This window comes from Peromyscus leucopus, chromosome 15 (genome assembly GCF_004664715.2).
Source record: "Peromyscus leucopus breed LL Stock chromosome 15, UCI_PerLeu_2.1, whole genome shotgun sequence".
NCBI classification, from domain to species: domain Eukaryota; kingdom Metazoa; phylum Chordata; class Mammalia; order Rodentia; family Cricetidae; genus Peromyscus; species Peromyscus leucopus.
The window spans coordinates 12,461,849-12,487,847 of record NC_051076.1 but is presented as its reverse complement, the minus strand read 5'-3'; the positions used below and the strand labels follow the sequence as shown (position 1 = coordinate 12,487,847).

Sequence of the window (25,999 nt, the reverse complement as noted above, 5' to 3'; positions counted from 1 at the left end):
AGAGAGAGAGAGAGAGAGAGAGAGAGAGAGAGAGAGAGAGAATGAATCTGGAGGAAGTGTGAGGCTGAGGAGAGGGGAGGAAGCAGGCCATGACACTGGCAGGGTGATAATTCAAGCCATAGCTGGAGGTTTAACTGTTCCTCTGTAGCAAGGCAATATTCTTTCACAGACGAAATCATAATAAATCATTCTAGAAACTGTTCCTAGCATTTAATTTCTTGCTGGAATTTATTAAGTGGATCTTTATTAAACATAAAACTCAAAAGCCAGACATTGTGCATGTGGCCACTTGTGCTACTGACACTTTAATAAAGTCTTCAATAAAGAGCATAACGACTTAGCAGGCACTGGAGAAGAAAGGTCTCCCTATGCTTAGGGCAGGGCTGCGCACAGCAGGAGCTTCATAAATATTCACCGAATAAATGAAGTTCGTATAAACTGAGGTTTGAAAAAGATACTTCTTCAAGGAGGCAAAGTTATCGTCAGGAAATGTCATTTTCTGGCAATTTGATATGATAGTAAAGCTTTAAAAAAAACTATCTCTGGTTGAAGCTGGGAACGGTGGTGTTTTCACGTCATCGAGGCACTCAGGAGTGGGAGGCGAGAGGACTGTTTGAGGTCAACCTGCACAACACAGCAGCTCACGAAAGAAAAGGAAATTTGGAGTGAACGATTAGTGTGCTCTGCCCTGAACAGTCACAATGTGTCTTCTTAAAAATATCAATCCTGGGCCACAAGCAAAAATCTCATCACATATGTCTGATTTCAAGCACTCGCATACGAATCAGATGTTTGGGAACCACGGCTGTTGTGAGTAATTCAACATTAAGTATTCTGGGTTAAGTGCAAGCATGGCCACGATTTAAGATGGATCCATCTTCTTCGAACACCAGGGCTACAGAACTTCTCTTTTCTGAGAAACTCAAGAGTTACACTTTCTCAAACGTTTCTCGTGATGACTTCAAGGACAGCTAATGTGATGGGGGAACTGAACTGTAAATTGTGTTTGTTAGCTAGCCTAAATTTGAATAGAAAGAGCTACAGTTATTGGTGGCAGCTGTATGTAAACAATGAAGAGCATCTAAGTGTACCAGAGAAAACAACTTTCCAAGATCCAATTCAGGATCCAATAAAGGAATTAATTCATAAAAGATAATCTCAAGGCTAAGATACGGATCATCAAAAACTAAAGTGTAAATCAAACAAACTAATAGGCCAAAACATGTTTTAAAGTGATTATAAAACCACAAAACTTCACACATTAAGCACCTTTGACATTTCACGTTTATTAAGTAGGACATCAAACGACTTCGTGTGGCTTCAGTGTCTGTTGATGAGACTAGCTGGAGAAGAAAACAATGAAGTAAGAGAGAGGGGCTTGGGGTGGGGAAAGAGATGAGAAGAAAAAGAAAAAAGAGAGAAAAGAAAACACATAAAGATTTCCTATAGGCATTTAGCCTTGTGTTTATATACATCACAACAGAGAACATGTGCATATTGAAATCTTATTACGATCCCATTTTAAGTCTCTAATCCATTTACAATCCTTTGAGGTAAGCATAGCGCCCCACTTGCTGGCTTTGACAACACTGTCACCTCTAGCAGGGGACACTGTGAAAAGGAACTTTGTATATTTTCCCTCAGAGGAGAAAACTGAACACAAAGGTCCAGTTATTTGAGTCAATTTTTCATCTAGGAGTCTAAACTCCAGCTCACAATATCCTACTCAGTAAGTAAACAGAAAATAGTAAATTCACTGTAGGTAATGGTTATGGTGGGCATTTATAGTTGCTGGTGAAGTATTTAATGTAGTAAGAGGTAACAATTTAACATATACTTAAGATTAACAAGCTGAATAAAACATGTTAAAAAATAATAAACTTGGCTTTATGAACTCTTTATATAAAATAAAACAGAAACAATCTATAAAAAAATCTATACTGGGAAAATTAACGTGTTCTATTTCAATGCAAATTCCTAAGGACAAAAATATGAAGTTTGCTATCAAGGGAACAGATTTTTTTTAAAAAAGGTAATAAAATCCACCAGCACCCCAAATTTCAGTCCCTCTATTTCATTTACATGGTACTCTAGCACTCTTCAGACTTGAGAAAAGGCTCAAAAGATCTGGGAATAGACAACTCATGGTTACCATGTTTATTTCTGCTTTCCTCTCCCATAAAGTTTGCAAGTTACAATATTTCTACTATTTTATGGAAAGGTGTTAGGACATCAGTCCCAACCAAGCCTTTGGAGGCCTGGTAAGCATTGCTAAAAGAATCCTGAGTTGGTTTTAATTAGTAAAAATACATTTATTTGCACATATACATAGAGAACAATGGCATCATTCCACATGTTAGCTCCAGGCAGGACCTGAGGGTTCAGCAAATGGCTGCATCTTGTGAGTTCCAGATGCCCCTTTGCTTACTTTTATTTTAAATCCTATCATAATGTTACTATATTATCACATGGCCATTCTGTAGTGTTTCCTCTATAGATAAAGCAAATAAAGGAAACCAATCCTGAGATTCTTAGTATCTAGACCCCTTTAGCAGGTTTTCAAGTTTTGTTTTAACAGTTGAACTAATCTATATTGTATCTTGCTTTCTCACACGGATCCCTCCTATGAAAAGTTTTTCCATGGGTTTCAAAACATGCAAGTTAAGAACTAAATTTAAAAATAGATAAACACCGAATGCCTTCTATGTGTAGACATTGAATTTAACGGCTATATAACATGCAGTTTTATGAATAGACCACGATTACTTTAATGATGAGCCCCTTCATGATGAATACGTAGGTCACCCATGTGACGTAAGCATGGTCTTATAAACACTTGCTTCCCCCATTGTAAATCTGGATCATATACCCATAGTGTCAAAATTCTGGTGTCAGATTCTATACATCCTAGATCAAAACTGAACCTAAATTTTATCAATACTCTCTCTTAACAAGTTGTCACCACCTAGTGGCCATGAATGGATCCTGATCCTGGCAGAAAGTTCTTGACTAAACCAAGGGGCTTGGGTTCTAGGCTCCCGCCGTGTCACCCATAACCTCCGAATTGTAGTCCCTCTACTGGTGGAAGGAAAATAATTATATGCTACCTTTCTCATTGCACGGCTCGAGTGAGACAGCTGTATAAGGAAGAGAGGCTTAGGATTACAACACTTTCCAAACAGAACATGGATATGGAATGGCTGCTATGAGCCAAGTGTCAGCTAGTGGGAGAGCATTACCATCATCTCCAGGCTTTCCCAGCACAACAGTGCACACTGGAGCCTCTCACTCTCCATTTCTATTTCTCTCCTTAAATAAAAATATACAGAAGTCCATGAAGTAAACCCGAGAGGTATGCACTGGCTATGAAATGTGCTTTGGGATGTCTTTTTGTATGCTGTGAATATGTGTGGCTATCATTGGTTAATAAATAAGCTGCTTTGGCCTATGGCAAGGCAGCTTAGAGGCAGGTGGGAAATCCAAGGAGAGAAACAGGAAAGAGAAAGACAGAGTCTGGAGACACTAGCTGCTGCCAAAGGAGAAGCAACATGCCAGCATACTGGTAAAGCCACGGAACACATGGTAAAAACATAGATTAATAGAAATGGGTTAAGTTATAAGATCTAGATAGCAAGAAGCATGCCATAGGCATGTAAATAATATTAAGCTTCTATGTGTTTACTTGGGACCAAGTGGCTGTGGGATGTGGGGTGGGAGAGATTTGCTCTGACTGCAGGACTGGGCAGGACCAGAGGAACCTTCCAGCTACAGAAGTTCATGAAGTAAACCTAAGAGGTATGCAATGGCTATGAAATGTCATTTCACATTTCACACATGGGCACTCACAATGAATGTGTAAGAAAGCCAGAACACAGGCAAATCTCATACTGCTTAGTTTCCCCATAGTACAGGATTCAGCACTGCCTCTACCAGGGACTATCTGGTCAACTTCCAGAAAGTAATTGGAAAGTCAGTAATTGCATGACTGTGTTTCTTCTAAGTTTTATCAGAACTTTTATAGGCTCATGAGGTGTGTAAATAATGCAAAAAAAAAAAAAGCAAAGTGAACATTGTCTTATATTCTTAGCACACCCAGCACGGATTCATGAGTATCTCTTGTACTGACTTCCTGTGTATCAGATGTGTACCCCAGCAAACGTTTGCCTCATTCTTCGTTTACAACAGAAGCTTATTAATGGTTTCTATTAAGAGAACAACGATGAGTCCTCTGCATAGGACTTGGAAATGTATTTTTTGTAGCCTGCTCCACAGTTGGCTATACTCTCTTTTGGAACCATCTTTTATCTCTGTCTTCTCCACATCTTAGAGTCAGTTTATCGTTCCATGAATCTCCTTATCTGTTCTGTTTGTCTTCCTGCTGTCCTAGTGAGCTTCACATGTCACCTCCACAGCATGGTTGGTGTCCTTGTGAAGTGAACATCCCATCACACCACCTGATCTCTGTGAAATTTGGTGATGCCAACTATGTCCTGGGGTGTATGCCAAAATACTATTTCCTGAGAGGATGTGACAGGCCCCCTGCTTTCTTCCACAGGCAGGTTTTTCTCTTACTTTACCAAATTCTTTCCATGCTTTAAGATCAGCTGGAGGGTTATATTTCTGAGGAAGAAGTCCTCTTAGGGGTGACCCTAAGATCAATTTGCTCTCTCCATACTATCTGTCTCCCATATTCCAATCACCTCTCCAACAATACTTCTACATTAGAATGTCTGACTTCAGTTCCTATCCCATTGGAGTTTTTGAGAAATTCTACTACTCCAATACTTAAGTTTTATGAACAACTGAGGCATACAAGCTAGTCTAAATCCCATTCTAGTGTAAGACAGAGTTCCTGGAAGAGGTGGCAGATCATGTATAATACGAAAAACTATTTCTAACTGAGTGTGGCACAATAAAATAGCAGCAATCAAATTAATACAGGGAAAGGATTTGTTGTCCCCTGCATCAGATCTGAAGCAGCATCCTTTACCAAGTTTCAATGGTTGTACTTATAATCTCAGAGACACAGTCTCATTAGCACACATTATCTCATAGTACGTCAGAACTCTGGTCATTATTACACAGAAGAATAAGGAAACCATTTTGTACCTAGTACTTTCCTTTGATTCCCTTAAAATCGCAGAGTTGTTCTACTTTGCAACTATTTGCTTTGGTAATATAACTTTCATTTTTCAATATGGAGTGTGTGTGTCATGTGACACATACACACACACACACACACACACACACACACACACATACGAATGCATCAATTTCAACAGTAGCCATCTATTCTAACAGACACATTAGATAGAGTAAAGCTACGAGAAAGATATTTTTCAGTAATTTGTGTTTAAGGATTGAAAAGGAGAGACCTTGGTAACTCACTGAACAGTTCAGTACTTCAGTGAGCACCCAGGAGCTTTATAGCACTCAAAATGTACTTTAATCCAGTCTCTAGAAGATTTCTGAGTATATTTTAATGCTATTTAGCACATGATGGAGATATTTAATTTACATTATAATTTCATTATCAAATACAGCTGTTACACGTTTGCACAACCAAAACATTCTGTACTACTGACATTCTACAAACCTCATCTTGTATTTGTATATATTACATAGAAATTTTGCTAGTTTATGCATTTGATGAGTTCAGCCAAAGAAGAATTCAATACATAATTTACACAAAGCTTTAAATGCCCTTGGGTACAGGGCTCACTGTGACATGTTTAACACCCGGCTATCGATGTTTTAGTTTTGTGACACCCACTCAAAAGACTTGCTGCTCATGAATTTGACAACACATTCTCACCATGTACCCTATTTCAATCATGGTAAGAGCAGTTTAATCTTATGTTCATAAGACCCCAGCTACATGAAAGAAAAAGTATTTTTTTTCATTACAATGGATAATCTCAGTTAAAATTAAAGTAGAAAACTATTTATGATTGAAACAATGGCACAATAGGGAGGGAGGGCATGAGGATGCATTTCCATAGCGCAGTGCTTGGGAGGTGGGGGCAGAATTGGGACTTGGAGGTCAGTCTTGGCTACATAGCAGTGCCTTGTCTAAAACAAATAAACAAGCCAAAAAGGAGTTCTTATTAAAAATGAAAATCAATGAAAGTTCATGAGCTGTTGTTTATGACTCTAATATTTCTGAAAGCTGCACATGTAGCTTATCCAAAACTGTGAACGCGTCAAGCAATATTCACGTACTTGTAAACAATGTTACAAATACAACTCAAGAAATGTAATTAGACAAAAGTGAAATACATTACCAATGTTATAAAGACCTCACCTACTAATATCCTGCTCTTCTGGATGCCATTTTTTACTTCATCATCAATCAATTCAGTGAGCACTTGACACATTCTATCAATTGACTCCAGGTGTTCCGGGCTGTCATTAGATATTTTAAATCTGTCAAACCACACATTGGAGAGCCCTCCCTTCATAGGAGTATATGGCCTGTTTAAAACAAACAACAACAAAGTGATATTAAAACTTCTAAAGGATTAATGTACTATTTTTTGCTGAATTTTATATTAAAGAATTTGTATGGAAAATGACCCATATATACTATGTTAGCATATTTATTCCATTAACATTTCCTAAAGCTTGCTCACCATCTTGACCTATCTGTCTAATTGCGACATTTATTTACTCGGGGGGAGGAGGGAGGTGTGCCACGGGCAATGTGGGGGTCAGAGCACATCTGAAGTGCCAGTTCTCTCCTTCACTCGGGCTCTAGGGGCAGAACACTGGTCTTCAGTCCTGGTGGCAAGCACCCTTGCCCTCTGAGCATCTCACAAGCCCATTGACTACATATTTTAGGAGGTAGGACAATTCTGGTGCTATGAATATTAGCCCATTCACATACATTAATGCTATGTTTTATACACATCCTTGTGCACATTCCAAATATTTGTAAATCAATTACAGTGTGGCTAAAGGCTTCATGTCTAAGCTCTGGATCAGCAGAGGTAAACAAAGGGGGATGAAGACAATTTTGGCAACACCTTGCTGTGTAGGAGCAGCTCTGCTAAAACATGGAGAACGAAGGGCTGCCAAGATAAGGGACAGGAGGTTTGACCAGAGGCGCTGCCCATTCCTCGGCAAGCTCTTGTTTTCTTACTTAATAGTAAAGTGCACTGGTCTGTTTTCTATATAAGATGGCCACAGGTGAGCTAGCCAGCAACAAATGACCCACTATGGTTGAAAGGCATCTCAACTAATCACAGAGACTCTCCTCACTGCCAGCTGTTCATCCCTCCCTCTTCCGCTCTGTTTCGCAGACTCAGCTACACACCCACTTTTCAAGCCACGTAGATACAAGTTAAGGTGTAACTTAGAAAAGTAAAAGATGGGGACAAAAAGAACCTGCCAACACCTGACCTGCTTCTGTGCACTTCTCTTCTGAAACCACAAGGGAAAGTGTAGCATAACCAATGGTCTCCCCAGGGTCTGCCAGGCCATCGTGGTGCTTGAGGACAGGTACATGCCACCACTTTTCCCTGACAAGGGCACTACTGAAAACAAATGGACATCCCATCGGGGAACCTGGCTGTATTTAAAACTTTCCCAGAGAAGCTGAAAGATTCCCAGAAACAAGAAAGTTGCAATAACTCAAATGTAACAAAAGCCCATGTGTCGCCATCTTCTGCTTACTCATGGAATCATGCTGTGGAATGCTTCTGTACACTGTGTAAATTATACTGTGATCAGTTTAATAAAGAAGATGATTGGCCAATAGTTGGACAGGATAAGGTTAGCCAGGAAAACCAGACTAAGGACACTGGAAAAGAAGGGTGGAGCCAGAGGAATCGCTGGCCACACCACAGGGGAAGCAGGATGTGTACAAAATGAGGTAACAAGCAATGAGCTACATGGCAGCAAGTAAAGGACTAGAAATGGGTTAATTTAAGTTGTAAAAATTAGCTGGTAACAAGCCTGAGCTATCGGCCGAGCATTTATAACTAATACTGAGTCTCTGTGTTCGTTATTTGGGAACTAGTGGGTGGGGAAGAAAAGTCTGCCTACAGAATCATGCAATAGATGCTACTATGGAATAACCTTTCAAATGTTTTAATGCATGTGATGAATATTCCTATCAATGTATAAACACCAAAAATTTCCACTGCCTTATGTATATATAAAAATATGTTACTAACATGGTGATGTGTCATTGTATATTACTAAATATACACATATACATTAGTTCAGTTCCCATATATACTATTTGGGTTTCTGAGATAATAAATCTGATTTAATATTTGCTCATCTCCTCACCCTTTTTCTTTCTTTTCTACAGCAGCAAATGGTTTTAACCATCTGTAACTACACCCTTGGTGCTCCCTCCACATATACTAAAACATAACCTTACAGCACTACTTTTCTTTTGAGCACTACTGCCTATCAAAACTGAAAAACGCATTCTGCTTCTCAGATGTATTGCATGCTCCTCTCCACAGCCTCACAGAGCTCCACCTGAATGGTCCTCACTATGCACCTTTTCTTCAGTGAATGCTGTTCTTTCTGTGTGTCTCTGTGAATTTTGGTCCTGTTCCCAGCTCCCTGCCATCCCTACCAGCCTCCCTCCCTATGAATAATTATATAAATAAAATTTCTTATGTTCACATATGAAAAGCTACTTTACAATTGAATCTCCCATTCTCCCCTGATGATTGCTTACTTGGTACCTACATTTTAGGCCCTGTGAACAGGGTGACATATATATATATATATATATATATATATATATATATATATATATATATATTACAGGTGCATTTTTTGTGTGTAGTGGGACTATTATTCTTATGGAACAGAGACCAAGAATCATATTGCTGGATTGGAAGGTGCAGTTTTTAAGCTTAATACATGTTTCAAAGTTGCCTCTATAAAACGGAGGTGGTAAAAATCCACCATTCTACTACAAGGAAGACTACCTTTCCCCACAGCACCTGTAGAAACAGGTACTGTGGAGGTACTAGGTACTAACATGGCTCAGTTGAGTGTATTGACTACATTATGGGCTAACATATGAAATCCTGCTCAGTTTTAACCTCAAAGTTCAAATGCTTTTGACATGGCGACCACCCCTTTCTCAAGACACCCCCTCAGATCCTTTCAGATAATTCAGATACACTTCCCAGGCCACACTGACTGTTCCCATCAGTGCTGATTAACTTTGCCTATTCTAAGTCATTACATCTATGGAAATGATGACTGATAATATTAGCTATTTTTTTTCTATCATGGTTTAAAGTTTTTTTTTTTATTAATTCAGAAGAGCACTTGTATATTACTGACAAAGACTTACCTTCTGTTTTCAAGTGTGGTGTTTTCTAAACGTAGTTTGCATAGTTATATAGTATCCTTTAAATTATTTTATAATTTAATTCAAATACGATTACATCATTAAAAAGTTTCCCTTTTTACCAAATAAAAGAATTCCACACCTGAAAGCATTTGAAATGTCTTCATTTAAAAGTTCAGTTTCTGGCTTTCCTGATTTATGTGCTTTTTCCGAATCCCAGGGGGTTTTACACAGTCTTATCTAGGAAAGCCTTATCTAGAGTGCTTTCTGTAGCTTGTGTTGCCATTTTTACTTTTCAAAGTTTAAACTCTGGGGAAACCTTTTCATGTGTGGTATGACTCAAGCTCAAATTCATCTTCTCCAATATGGACAGGTGTGGAGAGAGAGAGAGAGAGAGAGAGAGAGAGAGAAGAGAGAGAGAGAGAGAGAGACCAGATTTTTTTTGACAGGGGGAGAGAGAGAGAGAGAGAGAGAGAGAGAGAGAGAGAGAGAGAGAGAGAGGAGTGATGGGGGATGATGGGAGGAAGAGGCACCATTCTCAGACAAGTGGAAGCCCTACTCCCTAAGGCGCACACTGTATACAGTGAAGGGACTTCATGTTTCACCTTCTAGACAAGTCCTAATTCTGGACCGTGCTCGGGAAAATCAGGAAAACCATTGCCCAAACAACTCTGCATTCTCTGACTCCCTTAAGGCTGCTCCCCACTGACTTAGGCATCTGTCAGTGGGTGCTCCCTGCCTCCCTCCTACCACTGTTACACTAGATGTCCTACGCACTACCTTACACATTCATGGGTCTTTAGTTAGTAAAGAAGTCAATCAAAACTCCTGGAAAAGTTTGAAATACTCTCAAATAATTCTCTATAAAAGCCTTTTGGGATTTTTAATTAATATGCATTATTATCTGAGATTACTGTTGTAAGAGAAAGCTTTGGGAGGAGGGCAGACTTCTGTAGACTGCGCCCTCCAGGCTTCTCTCCCACTGCTCTCTATCCAGCCCCCCAGTTGCTGTGGGAAAGATAAAATCCCACAGCAGCTCCTCTCGGTTGCCCACTCACCCCACTGCGCCTTCTGACCCCAGCAGCTACTTGGCTCAGGGGAGAGAGCTCAGGTACAATGAGAAGGCAGAAATCATCCAAGCCTTCCTCCTCCCAGAGGCCCTTTAAAGGTTAACCCCGAGTCCACAGCAAATGAAAGCAGATGCTTCGTTCAAAGTCCTTGTCATACACCGTGAAGTCCCAAGTCCATTGGGACTGCTATTGAAGCCCAGTTCCAGAGTGGATGCACAGCCCTCACGCTGAAGTTCCAATCAGACTGTCACCCTTTGAGTCACTTCGGCTTCCCTCTCCATTTCCCTGTGCTAGTTCTCTAACTGTTTATTTGTCTGTCTAAGCACTTAAATAAGGATGATATCATAGGCTAAGATGTGAATCATTCTGGGAACTCAGCCATTAATGGGAAAAAATGATACCCACTTTACTCTTTTTCCCTTTGACAATGCCTTATTTAATTAATCTAGATAGATGCTCCACTGAGGTACAGCCCAATGCAAATCCCAATTTACTCATCTGGAGGTTTTTGGTCTCTCATTTCTCTAAGAAAAAAATTAAAGTTCTCCGTTCAGAAGGAATCATTAGGATAATTTAATGGGATAAAAAGACTTCAGAACTTTTTTTTTTGCTAAGAAAACAATCAAGAGTACATAAATCTGCAAAGATGTTAGAATAACCTTTAACTAAAGTGTAAAAGATTGTTTTTAAACAGCTAAAAGGCCTGGCACATGTGTTATGTTCATTCACTTTCTTCCTCAAATAAATCACTTTATTAGCTGGTATAAAAACAGCTCAGACATTACCACAGTAAACAAATATGTTCAGCAGAGAGCATCTGTGTGGCTCCTAAATCAATCAACCAATCGACCCATTACACACTGGTAAAGAATTAACCGAGAGGAAATGTCCAAAGTCTTTCATTTTTTCTTTTAATAAAAAGACATTCAGCTGAATACCCATTTTTATTCCACACTCTTGCTATGGCTCTAATAGCTCTGACCCTGAACAACTTTATTTATTAACATACAATCAAAATAATATTTCAGTACAATTAGATTACCACCACAGGTCTGTGCTCCCCTAAAATTATAAAAACCAGAAGATCATCTGCAGCCTTTCAGACAGCAACCTGGCACCAGTCATTCTTGGTCCTGGTTTCCCAGTTTCCCCCAGCATGCTCTAGGGTCCAGTCACTTGGACCAGCTCAGTAGTGATGCAGGAGCATTGCATCCGGTCTCCCTCTCTCTGCATGGTCTTCCTGTCTTTCTGTGCTGAGCTCCCACAGTCTCAACTCCAGTGTCGCTGTCTCAGAGGACCCCTCCTACTCTGTGGTGTTGCCTCCATTCTGTAATGTGGACTCTGTCTCGTTACTCTAACAGTCTTCCTAGAGTTCGTCATTACTCGACATTGTAATAGTTTGACTTTTTGTACTCACTCTGTATATGAGCTGTTGACCTCTGGCCTCCATGTGCATATCCCTTATATGTGCACTCCCCATATGGACATGTAAAACTATAAATGCATAAAATAAGTATCGAAATCTGCTTTAGAGTACACATTTACTGCAAATGCTAAGCATTCACTTTATGTGGGAAAATGTATAATCAACATGTAGAGGCATACACAAGTCTGATGAGTTTGAGAATTTTTCAAATCACCAAGAGAATTTATACCATAAAAATTATAAATGGACTATAAAACATTGTTATTTTTTAATGGAAAATCTGTTATTAAATCCAAACTAAGAAAACCTGTAGTTGTAAACACAGTTAAAATATGCCACAAAAATAAAAATATTTATTGGGTACTTCCAATTAAAGAGTCCAAATTAATATAATGAAAAAAATACTATTCTATTTTTCCATTTTAATTAACACAGCAAACTATTGTTGACTTTTATTTAATATACTCCTGCTTAGCCAATTTATAGCAAAGGAAAAGGAGTACTTATAGACAAAAGGGTAATTCACAATTTAGTAAAAATACAATGATATGCCATTATAAACCACACTGAGCAAATATAATAATTCACTGACCCCTCTTAGGTTCTTTGTGGCATTTATTACTACAAAAAACAAAATTATAACCTTGCTTGATGGTGTTCTCAACATATGTAGATGAAAGACACGAGAATCATAAAGAGGAAGAGGAAAAGGGACTATGTATTTTGAAGTTATAAAATTCAGTGAAAAAGGTAAATATTTACTCTAAGATGGGGAAAGGTCTGTGATTTATACTGAGCCTTACCACAATCAGGGGAAAAAGAACAGAAAATTAAACTGAAATATTACAAAATTTAAATGGTGCAAAAAGTGAAGAAAATTGAATACAGGAGAACAAAAAATCCAACAGACTTATATTCAAACCTATAAATCCAATGTTACATTAAATGTAAATGGCTAAACAAATCATTTAAAAGACAGAAACTGGGCCGGGCGGTGGTGGCGCAGGCCTTTAATCCCAGCACTCGGGAGGCAGAGGCAGGTGGATCTCTGTGAGTTTGAGGCCAGCCTGGGCTACCAAGTGAGTCCCAGTCCCAGGAAAGGCGCAAAGCTACACAGAGAAACCCTGTCTTGAGAAAAAAAAAAAGACAGAAACTGTCAGAATGGTTAAAGATATAAGCAAAGCTCAAACACATGTTGTCTATAACAAACACATTTTAAATATAATTGATAGACAAGCTAAAAATAAAAGGCTAGAGTTTTGCTATGCAACACTAATCAAAGTAACATAAAGTGATAAAAAATTTGTAAAATAAGTATAGGAAAGCTGCTGTGCAGTATATAATTATTATACAAATTACACTTTGGGGTGTTATCAGAAGTTTAAAGTGACCATTTTGTAAGAAAAAGGTAATTATTAAAGCCCTCCCCTCATGACTCTTAGAACTACTTAAAAATAATTATCAAGCACATATAAAATGTAAGTAATGCTATCAGCCACCTTGGACTATACTGGTATTTTTTAAATGCTGCACATAAAAATACACATGAAGAGTCACCATGATAGAATTCATGCAACACCATAAAGACTCAGGAAGAATCCAAAGACTGGGATTATATAGGATATTTTATCTAACAACAATGAAACTAAATTAGAAGTCAGCAACTATAAGACAACTTCAATAACCCTCAATTCATGGACTTCTAAATAGAAGGTCCAGGAATTACATTTTTTGCATCCAGTCAGAAAAGTAACCACACAAGCCCTTTCCACAGTGTGACTAACATTTGCTGAGAGGCAAAGACCTACACTCTTTACTTGCAACCTGGTTGCCTTCTGCATGAGCTCTGCATCCGCTAATTTCTTTGTTCTCTGAAGACATTTCCTCTGGGAACCGGCCTCTAGGACTCCAAATGGTGGGCTGAGGAGATGTGCCCCATATAAACACGAGGATCTGAATTCATCACCAACATAAAAGCCAGTGGTGTTGGCACTCTTCTGGGGGCTGGCAGGAGGTAAGAAGGAGCAGCTAGATCTCTGGAACCTGCTGGCCTGTCCGTCTCGCCAAATTGGGGAGCTCCAGGTTTGGTGAGAGATTTTTGTCCCAAAGAACAAGGTGGAGAGCAACAGAGAAAGACTACTGACTTCAACCTCTGGCCTTCATGTGCACATGGATCAGCATGCACACACATATACACAGACTCAATATATATACATACATATATATATATGTATGTATGTGTATGTGTATGTATGTATATATAATGAACTCCAAGTGGTGAAGCCCAATATAGGCGCCACGGTGTGGAGACTGCAGGAAAGCACCAGCTAATATCCCGTATCAATTGCCAGCTATGTGAGTAAGCCTTCAGATGAGGGATCCAGGCCCCAGCAGACAAATCATAAGTCACACCCAACCTTCAAGCTTTCCCAGGAGAAGCCCCAAAAACAACAGAATTGGGATTGAGTCACCACTATTGTGCCCTTTCTGAGTTCCTAACCCACAAAATTTGTGACCATAATAAAAGTGTTGCTTGGGGGTGATTTGTTACACAAGAATTATACAAGGAACATGAATGTGATAGAAAAATCTTCCAATATAAATAAAACTGAAAAAAATTGGTGAGATTTGGCTAGAGTAGTGATAAAATTACTGCTCTAATATAAATAGAAGGCAAAAAGAAAATTAATGGATATAAATAAAAAGTAAGAGAGAAAAAGGTGCTGGGTGTAGTGAACACCTGTAATCCCAGCACTCAGGAAACAGAATGATCAGGAGTTCTAGGCCAGCCTGGGCTACATAGTGAGACTCTGTATCCAAACTACAACCAAACAGAGAAAAGAGCCAAGCCTAAATTGGTTCTAAAAAAGATTCAACAACCAGTACCCCTTGATAAGACAAAACACACACACACACACACACACACACACACACACAATATTATTGTCAGAACTGAAATAAAATATATAAACAGAAATCTAATCATTAAAAATAAGTACATGAGGTCAAAGACAAATTCCAATAAATCACTAACACTGGCTTGAAAATACATAGAAAATCTGGGAATCTTGGTTCTACAAAAGAAAATAAATTCATTGCCAACAACTCACAAGAAAACTTCAAGTTCAGGTGACTTCGCTAAGTGCTATAAAACATTTAAAGAAGACATAATACAAACCTAGAGGGACAAACACTTCCAAACACCTACAAATGACACAAAATGCATGTGAAGATATGCAAATATGAAATACTATCGGTTTAAAATTTGAAAAACACTGACCAAGAATTCATGTTACAATTGATAATATGTGAAAGTCAAGAGATGATAATCACTAAATTCTTAGTCAGAGATAAAACCTATTACATTCTTAGAATCATGTCTCGAATGTCTTATTTAATCATATTTACAATTAGCCTAAAACACACCATCCTTCCAGTTTCCACAGAAATATCAGTACTCCTTCAAATTGCACCTGCCCTAGAAACCAGCTACAAAAAAAGCTCTTAGCATCCATCCATAAAAGTTCTCTGTGGGTGCTACTAAACCCCTAAGCTTAGTTGTATTAAAATAACTTTTAAATCTTCTATTTTATACTCTCCTTTTTGTTCTATAACTGTTCAATTCTATCAACTAGAGAAATAAGTTCTTATTGGTGAATATAAGAAGTTTCTTGAAATCCTGGTTCATTTTCTTGTGAATACAAGGTTGACGGAAAAATGAAATCTAGCATTTTTTTTTTTTTTGTGAAAACAAAGCATGCTTAAGGAAAAAACATGGGAACAGATCATGAGAAAGATTGGGTTGTATGACACAACACAACATTTGTTTATGCAAAAAAAGTTGAAAAAAAAAAAGACTATGTGGATGATTATTTAATAAACCTAAAAAGCCCGGGGTCTGAAGAGATGGCTCAGTGGTTAAGAACACTTGTTGTTCTTGCAAAGGACCCAAATTTGATTCCCAGCACCCACATGGTGCTCACAATCATCCATAATTCCAGTTACAGGAAATTCAACTCCCTTTTCTGACCTCTGAGGGCACCAGGCATGCATGTGGCACACAGATACACATACACACACATGCATACACATAACATAAATAAATCTTTTTAAAAAGCCATAATAGTAAGTAGGCCCATGTGCCTCATGTCTATCTTGGTTGACTGACTCAAAGAGCCTGACAGTATTTAACCTCCTCTGAAGCTTAGAAAGAATGGTATAAAACTTTTTTCTAGGAACTATGAACCTGGGTTGAACTAAATTACCAGAAAGACTATTTTGGCACAAGTTATAGTTTGCTGTTGGGGTGTGTGAGGTAAAAGATGAGCACTGTGCAGGCTGGCAGGAAGCAGAGTGTGGGCTGGGAAGGGGTCGGTCTGAGTGGCAGAGCATGCTTCCCAGAGAGGCCGGGAAAGCTGGGCCAACGAGCCCAACTTCAAAGTAAAGCATTCATTTTTACAGGTGGGAGTTGTATTTAAAATATCTTCAATCCAGAGTTAAAGTTAAAAACATCTCACTGGCACATACATCTATTTTATGCCCTGGAGTTATACCGAGAAGGGAAATTGAGCATTGCATACCTGGAGGGGGCCGTTGGGTAAATAATCTTTATGTGCTGGAATGTTAAGTCCTGGTTTAGCACATTGCTGATCCACTCTCTCTGTCCTTGGCCAGAATGACCTGAAAAATTACAAAATTCACAGTCAGATAAACATCTTCATAACACAGTGCATTTCAAAGTACTCTGTACCTCTCAGGTCACCTGAAGGCTGGAACACAGAATGTGAAAAATCTCCACATGGCAAAAAGATTCAGCAGGCAGAATTAGTTGAGCAAGTATGAACAGTAGAAATAATCTTTATTATTATACATCCAGATGTATTGTTTATCAGTTAGAATACCATACTCAAGCTTGAATTTCAGCTTTCCTCATTTATAATAGATATAATAAATTCTTTTAGAGGGGAATTATTTTTAGCTGTTTTCTAACACTATTCTTTTCCCATCTACACTTTAAAAGCTGCCATGTGATTTACACCATTGTAGCTGACATGACCTAATACAATTTTCTTGGTGAAAACAAGTCTGGGGGTAGGGTAAGATATTTATTCTACTTCAAATTTAAACATGAAGAAATCAGATTTAACTGTGTTGACACATTTATATAACCTAACATCATGATTATATACTACTCAAGGTCAAAAAATTAGTATAAGAATTAATGTATGGCTATCTGCATGGAGACAGGGAAAGAATCTAAGTGTGTCATATATTACTGAAGAGAAAATGTTAAAGTTCACAACTTTAAATTTTTATCTATCTTTTTGTCCCTGTCTCTGGTGTTTATGTATGTGTGTATGTGCATGTGTGTCTCTGTGTGTGTGTGTGTGCATGTGTGTGTGTATGTGTGTGTGTGCATGCGCATGTGTGTCTATGTGTGTGTCTGTGGTGGAGGAGTGCAGGGGGTGGTCTACTGGAGTCCAGCTCTGACCTGGTACCACCTTACAAAGGGTTCTTGGGTGAAGGAGAGAGGAATGAGGAAATATCAGACAGAAAGATAGACCTAGATGACAAAGAGAAAGACAGAGACACAGGATAGCTTTGGAGGGTCTGGGTCAATACCCAGTCACCCAGAGCTTTATTCATAAGGTTTTTTATAATATGCCAAGGGAGAGGCAAAAGACCTTCCCCTTGCAAGATCAAAGCACACCATACAGCCAAGTGTAGACCCTTCCAAACACCTGGTAAACATGCCTGTGGCAAAATCATCTATTTATGCAGCCCTGCTGGGTAAAGCAAGCTCAGATTCTCTGACCCTGAGTAAGTTCTCACAAGATAGCCTCTGTGGGCCTCCACGTGTGTGTGTTGTGTGTGTGTGTGTGTGTGTGTGTGCATGCTCATGTGTGTGTGTGTGTGTGTGTGTGTGAATGGCGCAAGCCCATGTAAATGTGCAGATGTCAGAAGACACTGGGTGTCCTGCTACATAACTTTCTGCCGTACCCCTTGACACAGGGCTCATAGGATTTGCTTGTAGGCTGGCTGTTCAGCAAGCCCCAGAGACCCTCCTGTCTCCCCTAGTGCTGGGGTCCCAGGCACATGCAGTGATGCCCGGTTTTTTCCTGGGTGTTGGAAACCCAAATTCAAGTCCTAGTGTTTGTGCACATATTCTTACCCACAGAGCCATCTTCCCAGCCCCACCTTAAATTTGTAATTAATCAATTCATTAAGACATCAAGTTCAAAAGTATCAAAAGTATCTACCAAAAAAACATTCATGGATGACCCTCTTCACACCAGCACGGCAATGGTGAAAACATTAGGTCACTGTGACAAATAGGCATCCAGAGGCCAAAGATAGTCCTGAGAGGCAACAGTAACCACTGACGAGGACCCACTTGGTGTCATCAGCGTTTGCTACATTCAGAAGGACCCAGCTAACAAGCTGCAGAACAACTTGACTAGAATGCAAGCTCCCTGGCTTCATTTTGCCTTATCCACTAATTGTCTGGAAGCCCCCTACCAAGGCTGGACACATGCAGGGTATCTACCTAGTTGGAGGCTTTGAGGGGAAAGTCTACAGGGGATGAGAAGTGTGATGCTAAAACAAAGGACATCGCAGGCAAAGGAAATCAAGTTTTGAGACCCAGGAAATCCAGGGGCGGCTGGCATCTCCACTCAGCGGAGCAGAGACTGAGGAGGAGAATGAAGAGAGGTGGAGAAGAGTGTCTACAGAGTGTCTGCCGGATAAGACTGCCACTTCAAAGTGACTTCAGCAAGATCTCACTCAGCCACCTCACTTTTGAAAACAATCTAAAAGGGAGAAAGCCACTAACAAGACACACAGAGAATGGCCTATAGGAGCCTTAAAGGTCAGTATGGAACACAGACATTAACTTAGGCAATCACAAGTATGATGAATGGCACCGAAGGGAGACCCGTCTAGGGGAGAAAACGAGAGTGAGGCATCCCAGAGTGGGAGGCTGCAGCAAGCAAGCCACACCAACATTTATTTTAATCACCCTAAACGGCATCTTTAAAAAAAAAAAAATAGGCATTTTATAAGTAGAAAAGGGTTCAAATACACTTGGGGTATATTCCCATATATTTTTCTACAGCTGTTATACTCTAGACCAGGTTCTAAAGCTTTTTAGGTTGTTTTTCTTTATTAAGTGGGGTCTGTTTTTAAATACTTTTTCAGCCTTGGGCAAAAGAAGCAATCAAATGTTAGAAAACAACATTCGTCCGTCTGCTCACAAAATTCTCTTTTTAAAAAGCTTGCACCCATTGTATACATGTATGAAATGCTCAAGAAAAAAAATTTAAATCACACAAAAAGTTAATACCTTATTCCAAAACCATGGTAAAACCATATAATTGGTTTGTTTATATTTGGATTACCCAGAAGGCAAATACTTCCTGTTCCTGTAACACAAACACATGCTCAAGTCCAGTGGAAAACTGCTACCCTCCAACCTGGAGGGCCAAGGCCTCCTTCTCCTTTGCTTTCTGTAGCCATGATAAAACACTGACCTGGGCCAACTTGGGAGGAAAGTGTTTATTTCAACCTACTCTTCTGGCTAACAGTCCATCACAAGGGAATCAGGGCAGGCACTTGAGCAGGAACAGAGCGAGGAACCGCAGGGTAAAGCTGGTACTGGCTTGCCCCTGTGGCTCATGCTCAACCAGCTTTTTAGTACGACCCAGGATACCTGCCCAGGGGTAGCAACAGCCACCTGCGCTGGGGCCTCCTGTGTCAATCAACAATCAAGGCCATTCACCAGGCCAATCTGAACTGGGCAATGTCTCAGTTGAGACTCTCTTTTCCCAGGGGACTCCTGGTTCAAGATGACAATAAAAACTAACAGGACAGGCCTATTCCAAAAAGAGCATTTTATATATCAATGGAGACTTAATTAGGTAAGAAAAATATACCTGCACATCTGGAAGAATTATTTAGATGAATTCTTTTTCCAATGTACAAAGTAAAGTTTTACACACACACACACACACACACACACACACACACACACACCACACACACATGCACGCGCACACACACTGTGTAAAATACACACAGAATGGATGACTGTGATTTCAGACATGCATTATAGGTTATAAAAATGTCAGTGATTTGAAATTGAAAAATAGGAAACATTAAGCAAAGTGGTGGTGGTGGGCGGAGGGGAGGGAGAGAACCAATTGTAGTTCTTTCTAAAGACACTGAATTAATTATGAGAAGGAATTACTATGTGGGAATTCTGGATGTTCATCACTGAAGGCTCCTGGGGTCCTGAGTAACCACTATTCAGCTAGTTATACAGCCCTAACTCGTCAGCCATGTCTTCCCTTTTACACATGCTCAACCCTTATCTTCTGTTTCCAAAGCGATACATCAGTTTGGGGTTCCCCTCCCTCTCCTACCCAAAATATTAATTCTGAATCAGACATCTGTGTTTAAATCCCAGCTTCACCCACCATTCACAGCGACAGCAGTAAACTTTTCTAGGCCCGTTTTCAAAATGAAGAGAACATCTCACATTGTTGCTAACACTCCTTCCAATCCCTTTGGTGTTCTAGTCTCCATTTCCTTTAAGCCTACACGTGTCTCAGCTCAAATAAGGCGTTCTTGGACAACTCTGACCAGCCCTTCAGTTGCAAAGGCCTTACTAATTAATGTCCAACCACATTCTTTCCCTTTCCTTACTATTCACTTGGCAGTAGCTCAGGCACCATCTTGTGATCCCCTGTCCACTGCTGACTCAAATTAATGAATTGTTTTTGTTTTTAAATTTAGGTAGGCCCCATGAGGACACCGGCTGGATCTCATTTCTTAAAAAAAAAAAAAAAGAAAAGAAAAAAAAAAAAATATTATTTTTCTTTCCTGGGAACTTACCCTGAGCCAGCCAAGCACCGTGGATGCAAGGATTAAAACAGGGTTCTTATTCTCTCTCTAGGGGCACTCCCTGGATGGAGATGACATCGTACTTACCTCAGAGATTTAATGAGAGTGCAAAAAGAGAAATCAGGGTGGAGGGAAATTAAAAAGGAAACGGTGGGAAGCGCATGGGAGCCCTGGTGGTGCCAAGCAGAAAGAACACAGGCTGTAAATAGGAACCCAGTTCACCGTGAAGATCAAGCCTCCCTATGATCCTGGAAAGGCAGACAGAGGCTCATGACCCACTCCAGGGGTCGGTGGTGGTAGTGATGGAGGTGGGTTTATGTCAGATCACTGGTGGCCGACCTGAAAACAGTAGTTGATCCATGTGCCTGGAGACTCACCTTGCTACGGTGGTGTGCCTGAACTTGGGATGGGGTATGGACTGCCCTGAAGACTATGCTGTGGTTGGAAGGGTCAAGGACACCAGCGAAGGAAGTGAGATAAAGACAACACCCTAGAGAAAGAAGACACCCTCCCCGGAGGTGGCAGCCTCTCTCCCGACCCTTCCTGGGCGCAGGAAGCCTCTAGCACTAGGGAGCTGGGGGACGGAGGAGGAGGAGAGGGTGCTTCCCCAGCGGCAGCACGCGGGACGGAGACCACGAGATTGCAATGCATGCACCTGAGCCGTGCAGGAAAATCAGCGAAGCAGTGTGTCTCCCGGTCGGCGACACCACACAACGCTGCAGCTGAACAGCACCCGGTGTGACAGCCATGGTGGAACCGAGAGCCAAGCCGCGCGGCCACGCCCCTCGACGTCGCGCGACCGCGCACGCAGGCGCGCAGCCCAAGCATGGGTGTGCGCAGGCGCCGAGGAAGGCCTCCTGCTCCTTAACCTGAGGTTGGGAGTGAGCAGCATTGCGTTCTGCTGAGAATTGCATCCCTTTAGAGTCAGGCTTCACTATTGTAATCACCGAGAATAGACTCCTGTCCCGAGAACTTGCTGCAGGTTTTAAACTGTAATTCTAAAGAACAGGATCACCCCATTTGGAGAATATTACTAGCTTCAAAATTTTACAGATATAATCACATTTTTTAAATAACCATCCACTTTGAGGCTTACACCAGATGTTCATAGCTTTTTGCATACGGGATGAGCCAGCCATATAATAACTTATTTCTTGTGTCTTTATTTTGTTTTTCTTTTTCTAATAGTTAACAGACAGATCTAATTTTAATGAGCTCGGCCTTCACATTCCTTGGCATGGCTGTTACCAAAATTGTGGGCAGTGATGGGTGGGAATGAGTACAAGCTGAGGATTGTTGCGCATGGCTGATGGGAGCAGGAAGTAATGTGGAATTATATGAACCACAACTTCTACTTCTGGATACATCCCTTCCTAAAGATAGGAAATCAGGGACTCAAGACAGAGGCTCCCACACCTATATCCGAAGTAGTATTCACAGTCCACAAAGGCTACAACAATCCCCACACCCATCTCCACACGGATGGATGGACAGGATGCTTGGTATATGTGCATCTGTAGTACCCATCAGTCCTAACAAGGGTGGAAGTCTGATTCCTGTACAAAATAGATTGACTTTGAAAACACTGTTGGTTAAATGAGGCAGATAGAAAAGGGTCAAACATAACCAACTCCATCCGTTTATCTTATCTAGAATGAACAAATTTACGAAGACAGATGATAGAAGAACGCTTGCCTTACCAGGGTGGACCACAGTGGAGGGTGGGCAATGTTAATCAGTGCAGAGCTCCTATTTGGGGTGTTGACTCCTTTCTGGAAGTGGACAGTAGTGAGGAAAAGAGTTGTTGAGTTATTTAATACCATGGAACTGTGCCTTTAAAAATGGTTGAAATAGTAAAGTAAGATTTGTTATTTTATTCTAATTCTAGTGATATGCAAAAAATATGAAATTATTGCTTGCATAAATATTAAACATAACTAACTTTTAATAATAAGATGGCAGCCCCAGCAAGTGTCTCTTTCTTCATGCAAAATTGGACAAAACAACCCGGGGGAGTTTATGGGACTAAACTACATGGTAATATATATCATATTTAAGCAATTACAAATTGTATCTTATTTTTTAAAGTATTTGCCCTGCTCCCGAGTGACAAGCCTGCTTAGTAACAATTCCTGGTTGCTAGGATAGGCTTGACGTTATCAGGGTTTTGTACCAATGCTGTCAGTGGGAATGCAACTACATGCCCATTGTAGCTACTAACTAGCTAGATTAAAAAGAGCCGGAGTCAGTTCTCTGTATCCCATGGATTTGCTGCTGGGAGAAATGAGAGTGAAGGAGCCAGCTCTGCTCCGGACAGCCCAAGGTAAAAGCACCATTGTCTCTAGACCTGCCTCTTTTCAGCAGGTCTAGAGAGCACTCAGAAGCCAGGCACGAAGAGAGCAGTCAGCTACACCTAGAACTCCAGTCATTCCTGCAGAGCCTAGCTGTGATCCACCTTAAAACAGTGGGACAAATCATCAAGAACAGAATGTTTCAATGGCTGTTATTAATATAACCTTTATTCTTGTTAATAAGCAGCCTGTCTATGTAGTACTTACAAGATGCTGAACCCTGACATAAATAAATACCCATGACTGAACTGTGGCTACCTATGCTTGGCAACTTAGCTCACTGGATAAGGAACTTGTCTCTCTTTTTTGTTTGTTTGTTTGTTTGTTTCAAGACAGGGTTTCTCTGTGTAGCTTTGGAGCCTATCCTCGAACTCACTCTGTAGACCAGGCTGGCCTCAAACTCACAGAGATCCACCTGCTTCTGCCTCCCAAGTGCTGGGATTAAAGGCATGCACCACCGCTGTCCAGCAATTTGTCTCAGTATAATCCAGCAGTCACTGGTAGAACCTGGGCTCACACGTGTGTCACACCAGGGCCCATGTTCTTAATCATGAAGGCAATAGTTACATTAAAATTGTAGTCTCATTTCAAAAATGTTTTACTGTTTGATAAAGACTCAGGACCTTTAAGTTTTTCCTAGTTTCTTTATAAATGGATAAATGGATTTACTTTTGCCAATTTATAAAATGTATTAAGTCACCTAAGTCTGGGCTATAAAATGTGTATTAATTATGTATGTTTGTATTTTTGCAGAGTGCAGTAGTAGATAAAAAAAAAAAATAACCAAGTCAGCAAGATGGCTGAGCTGGTTAAGGCACTTACTGTGCAAGCCTGGCGCCCTGACTTGAATTCTTGGAACTCACTTACAAGTGGAAAGCGAGAACTCATTCCACAAAGTTCTCCTTTGACCTCCATGTGTGCACTGTGGCATGCACACCCACATGTTATTCACATACATGTACACAATGATAGTAAGAAGTAAAATTAATAATTAATTAAAAATCCAACCAACAGAGAAGACAGTTCCAGGCTCATAATGAGACAAAGGACAACTGACAGGATTTTGTGTGACGACAATTTTAATGTAACTGTTGCCTTCATTCTAGAGGCTTTCAGCTTTTTAGTTTTGGCCTTCTAGATTCAGCCATGGGGCATGCCTTTCCTCACCCCCAAGGCACTCTCTGGATGTACAAGGTCCCTTTCTCTTTGGGCATTGTAAGCTGGGCTGGGAAGCATTGGTAATGGGGATTATGACAGAGGAGTTGCCCAAGCAAAGCCTTGGAGTGTTGATGGGTTTTTCCTCTGTTGGATAATTAATAGTTGGAGTGATTAATGCTGAAGCAATGCTCAGACTCTTGGGGATAATAGTTGAAGGTCCGTAGTTAGTAACCTTGACACAGTCGGTGTATAACCTGGGCACTCAAGTCTTTTTTTTTTTTTTTTTGAGACAGGATTTCTCTGTGTAGTAGTTTTGGTACCTGTCCTGGAACTAGCTCTGCAGACCAGGCTGGCCTCAAACTCACAGAGATCTGGCTGTCTCTGCCTCCCGAGTGCTGGGATCAAAGGTGTGTGCCATCACCACCTGGCTTGGCACCCAAGTCTTAATCTTCACTGTATTTTATGCCTCTTCTCTTCCTTATGAAAGAGATTCTCCCATTTGAGCAGTTCTTTTGACTGTTTCTTAGCTTCCCAAGTTACTCCTGGAAATATCGACCTCTGGAAATATTCTTGTTCTGCTTTCTCAAAGTCTACCTAAGAGTTTCAGAAACCCCTCTATCCATTTTACTAGCCTATGTGTTCTAGTATTATTATTTCATTCTAATAATAGCTCTTGGTACATCAAATCCAAAGCTTTTTAGTTTTGGCCTTCTAGATGCAGATGTGTGGCATCTAGATGGGCCCTGTTCCCCTGATGGAAGGAGGCCAGTCCTTTAAATCTCTGGGGTGAGAGGAAGCCACACCATTCCAGAAATTAGATATAAGAAAAACAGAAAGAAATTTCACTGTCAGCAGAGTTCAGACTTTCACATTCTGCACCATTTGTTTATTACAGTTGTGTAAGTACATGAATGTTGAAATGCTGTAACAGCAATAAGGATTTCTAGTCCCTGGCAGGGATGACAGCAGTTTTGCCACTGTGTGCCCTGTGTCTTACTGGACACAGCCTCCAGCTGTATAATCAGGGAATGAGGCTTGATGACCTCACTGACTCAGTGATTTTAGGCCTGTGAAAAACTCACATGTTCAGCTGTCTCCACTATTTCTACGGCGATGTCCAAAAGTTTAAAAGACAAATATAGAATGGATGGCTGATCTGAAGACAATCTTTGCCATTTATTTTATTCCAGCATGGACTGTTTTCAGGTGTGTGTGTGTGTGTGTGTGTGTGTGTGTGTGTGTGTGTGTGTGTGTGTATACCATCAACCTCTGAACAGAACAATAGTCTATGTGAAGATATGACAGTGCATTTCCTGTCTCCATAACTGTATCTTCACATAATAAGGAAGCTTTGGAAGTTATTATTAATTCTCATTGTGAAAGCAAATCAATATTGAATTTGTTTCCTTTTGAGGTGGTATAATGTTAGTCTTTAAAAGCAAATAGATAGTCTTGGGTCAATGAGATGGCCAAGTGTTTAAAGAGGCTTGCTGTCAAGCCTGCTGACTCATATTTGATCCCTGGAACCCAAATAGTGTGTGTGTTGCAGGGGAGAAGAATGGACTGCCACAAGTTGTCCTTTGAACTCTTCATGTGACCCCTAGCATGCAGGCACCCATACCCACACATACAAATTAGTTAATTATGTAATAAAATCTATTTTTAAAACAGAGCATGTTTTCCTTGTGTAGACTGACAATGAACTAATAAACATAAAGCTAAATGTCTAAAAAGAGGGTCTTTGAGAGGTATATACATTCACATTTAT

General features: G+C 40.2%; 1 protein-coding gene across 1 annotated transcript in view; it reads right to left on the bottom strand.

The window, feature by feature from the left end:
• Lyplal1 (lysophospholipase like 1) overlaps window positions 1–21,512 on the bottom strand; it is a 28,379-nt gene extending 6,867 nt beyond the window's left edge. Inside the window, exons 1-3 of the mRNA XM_028858348.2 lie at window positions 21,378–21,512; window positions 16,402–16,501; window positions 6,305–6,474 (exon numbers count right to left, since the gene is read on the bottom strand). Coding sequence (XP_028714181.1) covers window positions 6,305–6,474; window positions 16,402–16,501; window positions 21,378–21,471 — 364 coding nt within the window. The 5' untranslated portion in view covers window positions 21,472–21,512. The remainder of the gene's footprint in view (window positions 1–6,304; window positions 6,475–16,401; window positions 16,502–21,377) is intronic.
• Between the last annotated feature and the right edge of the window lie 4,487 nt (window positions 21,513–25,999).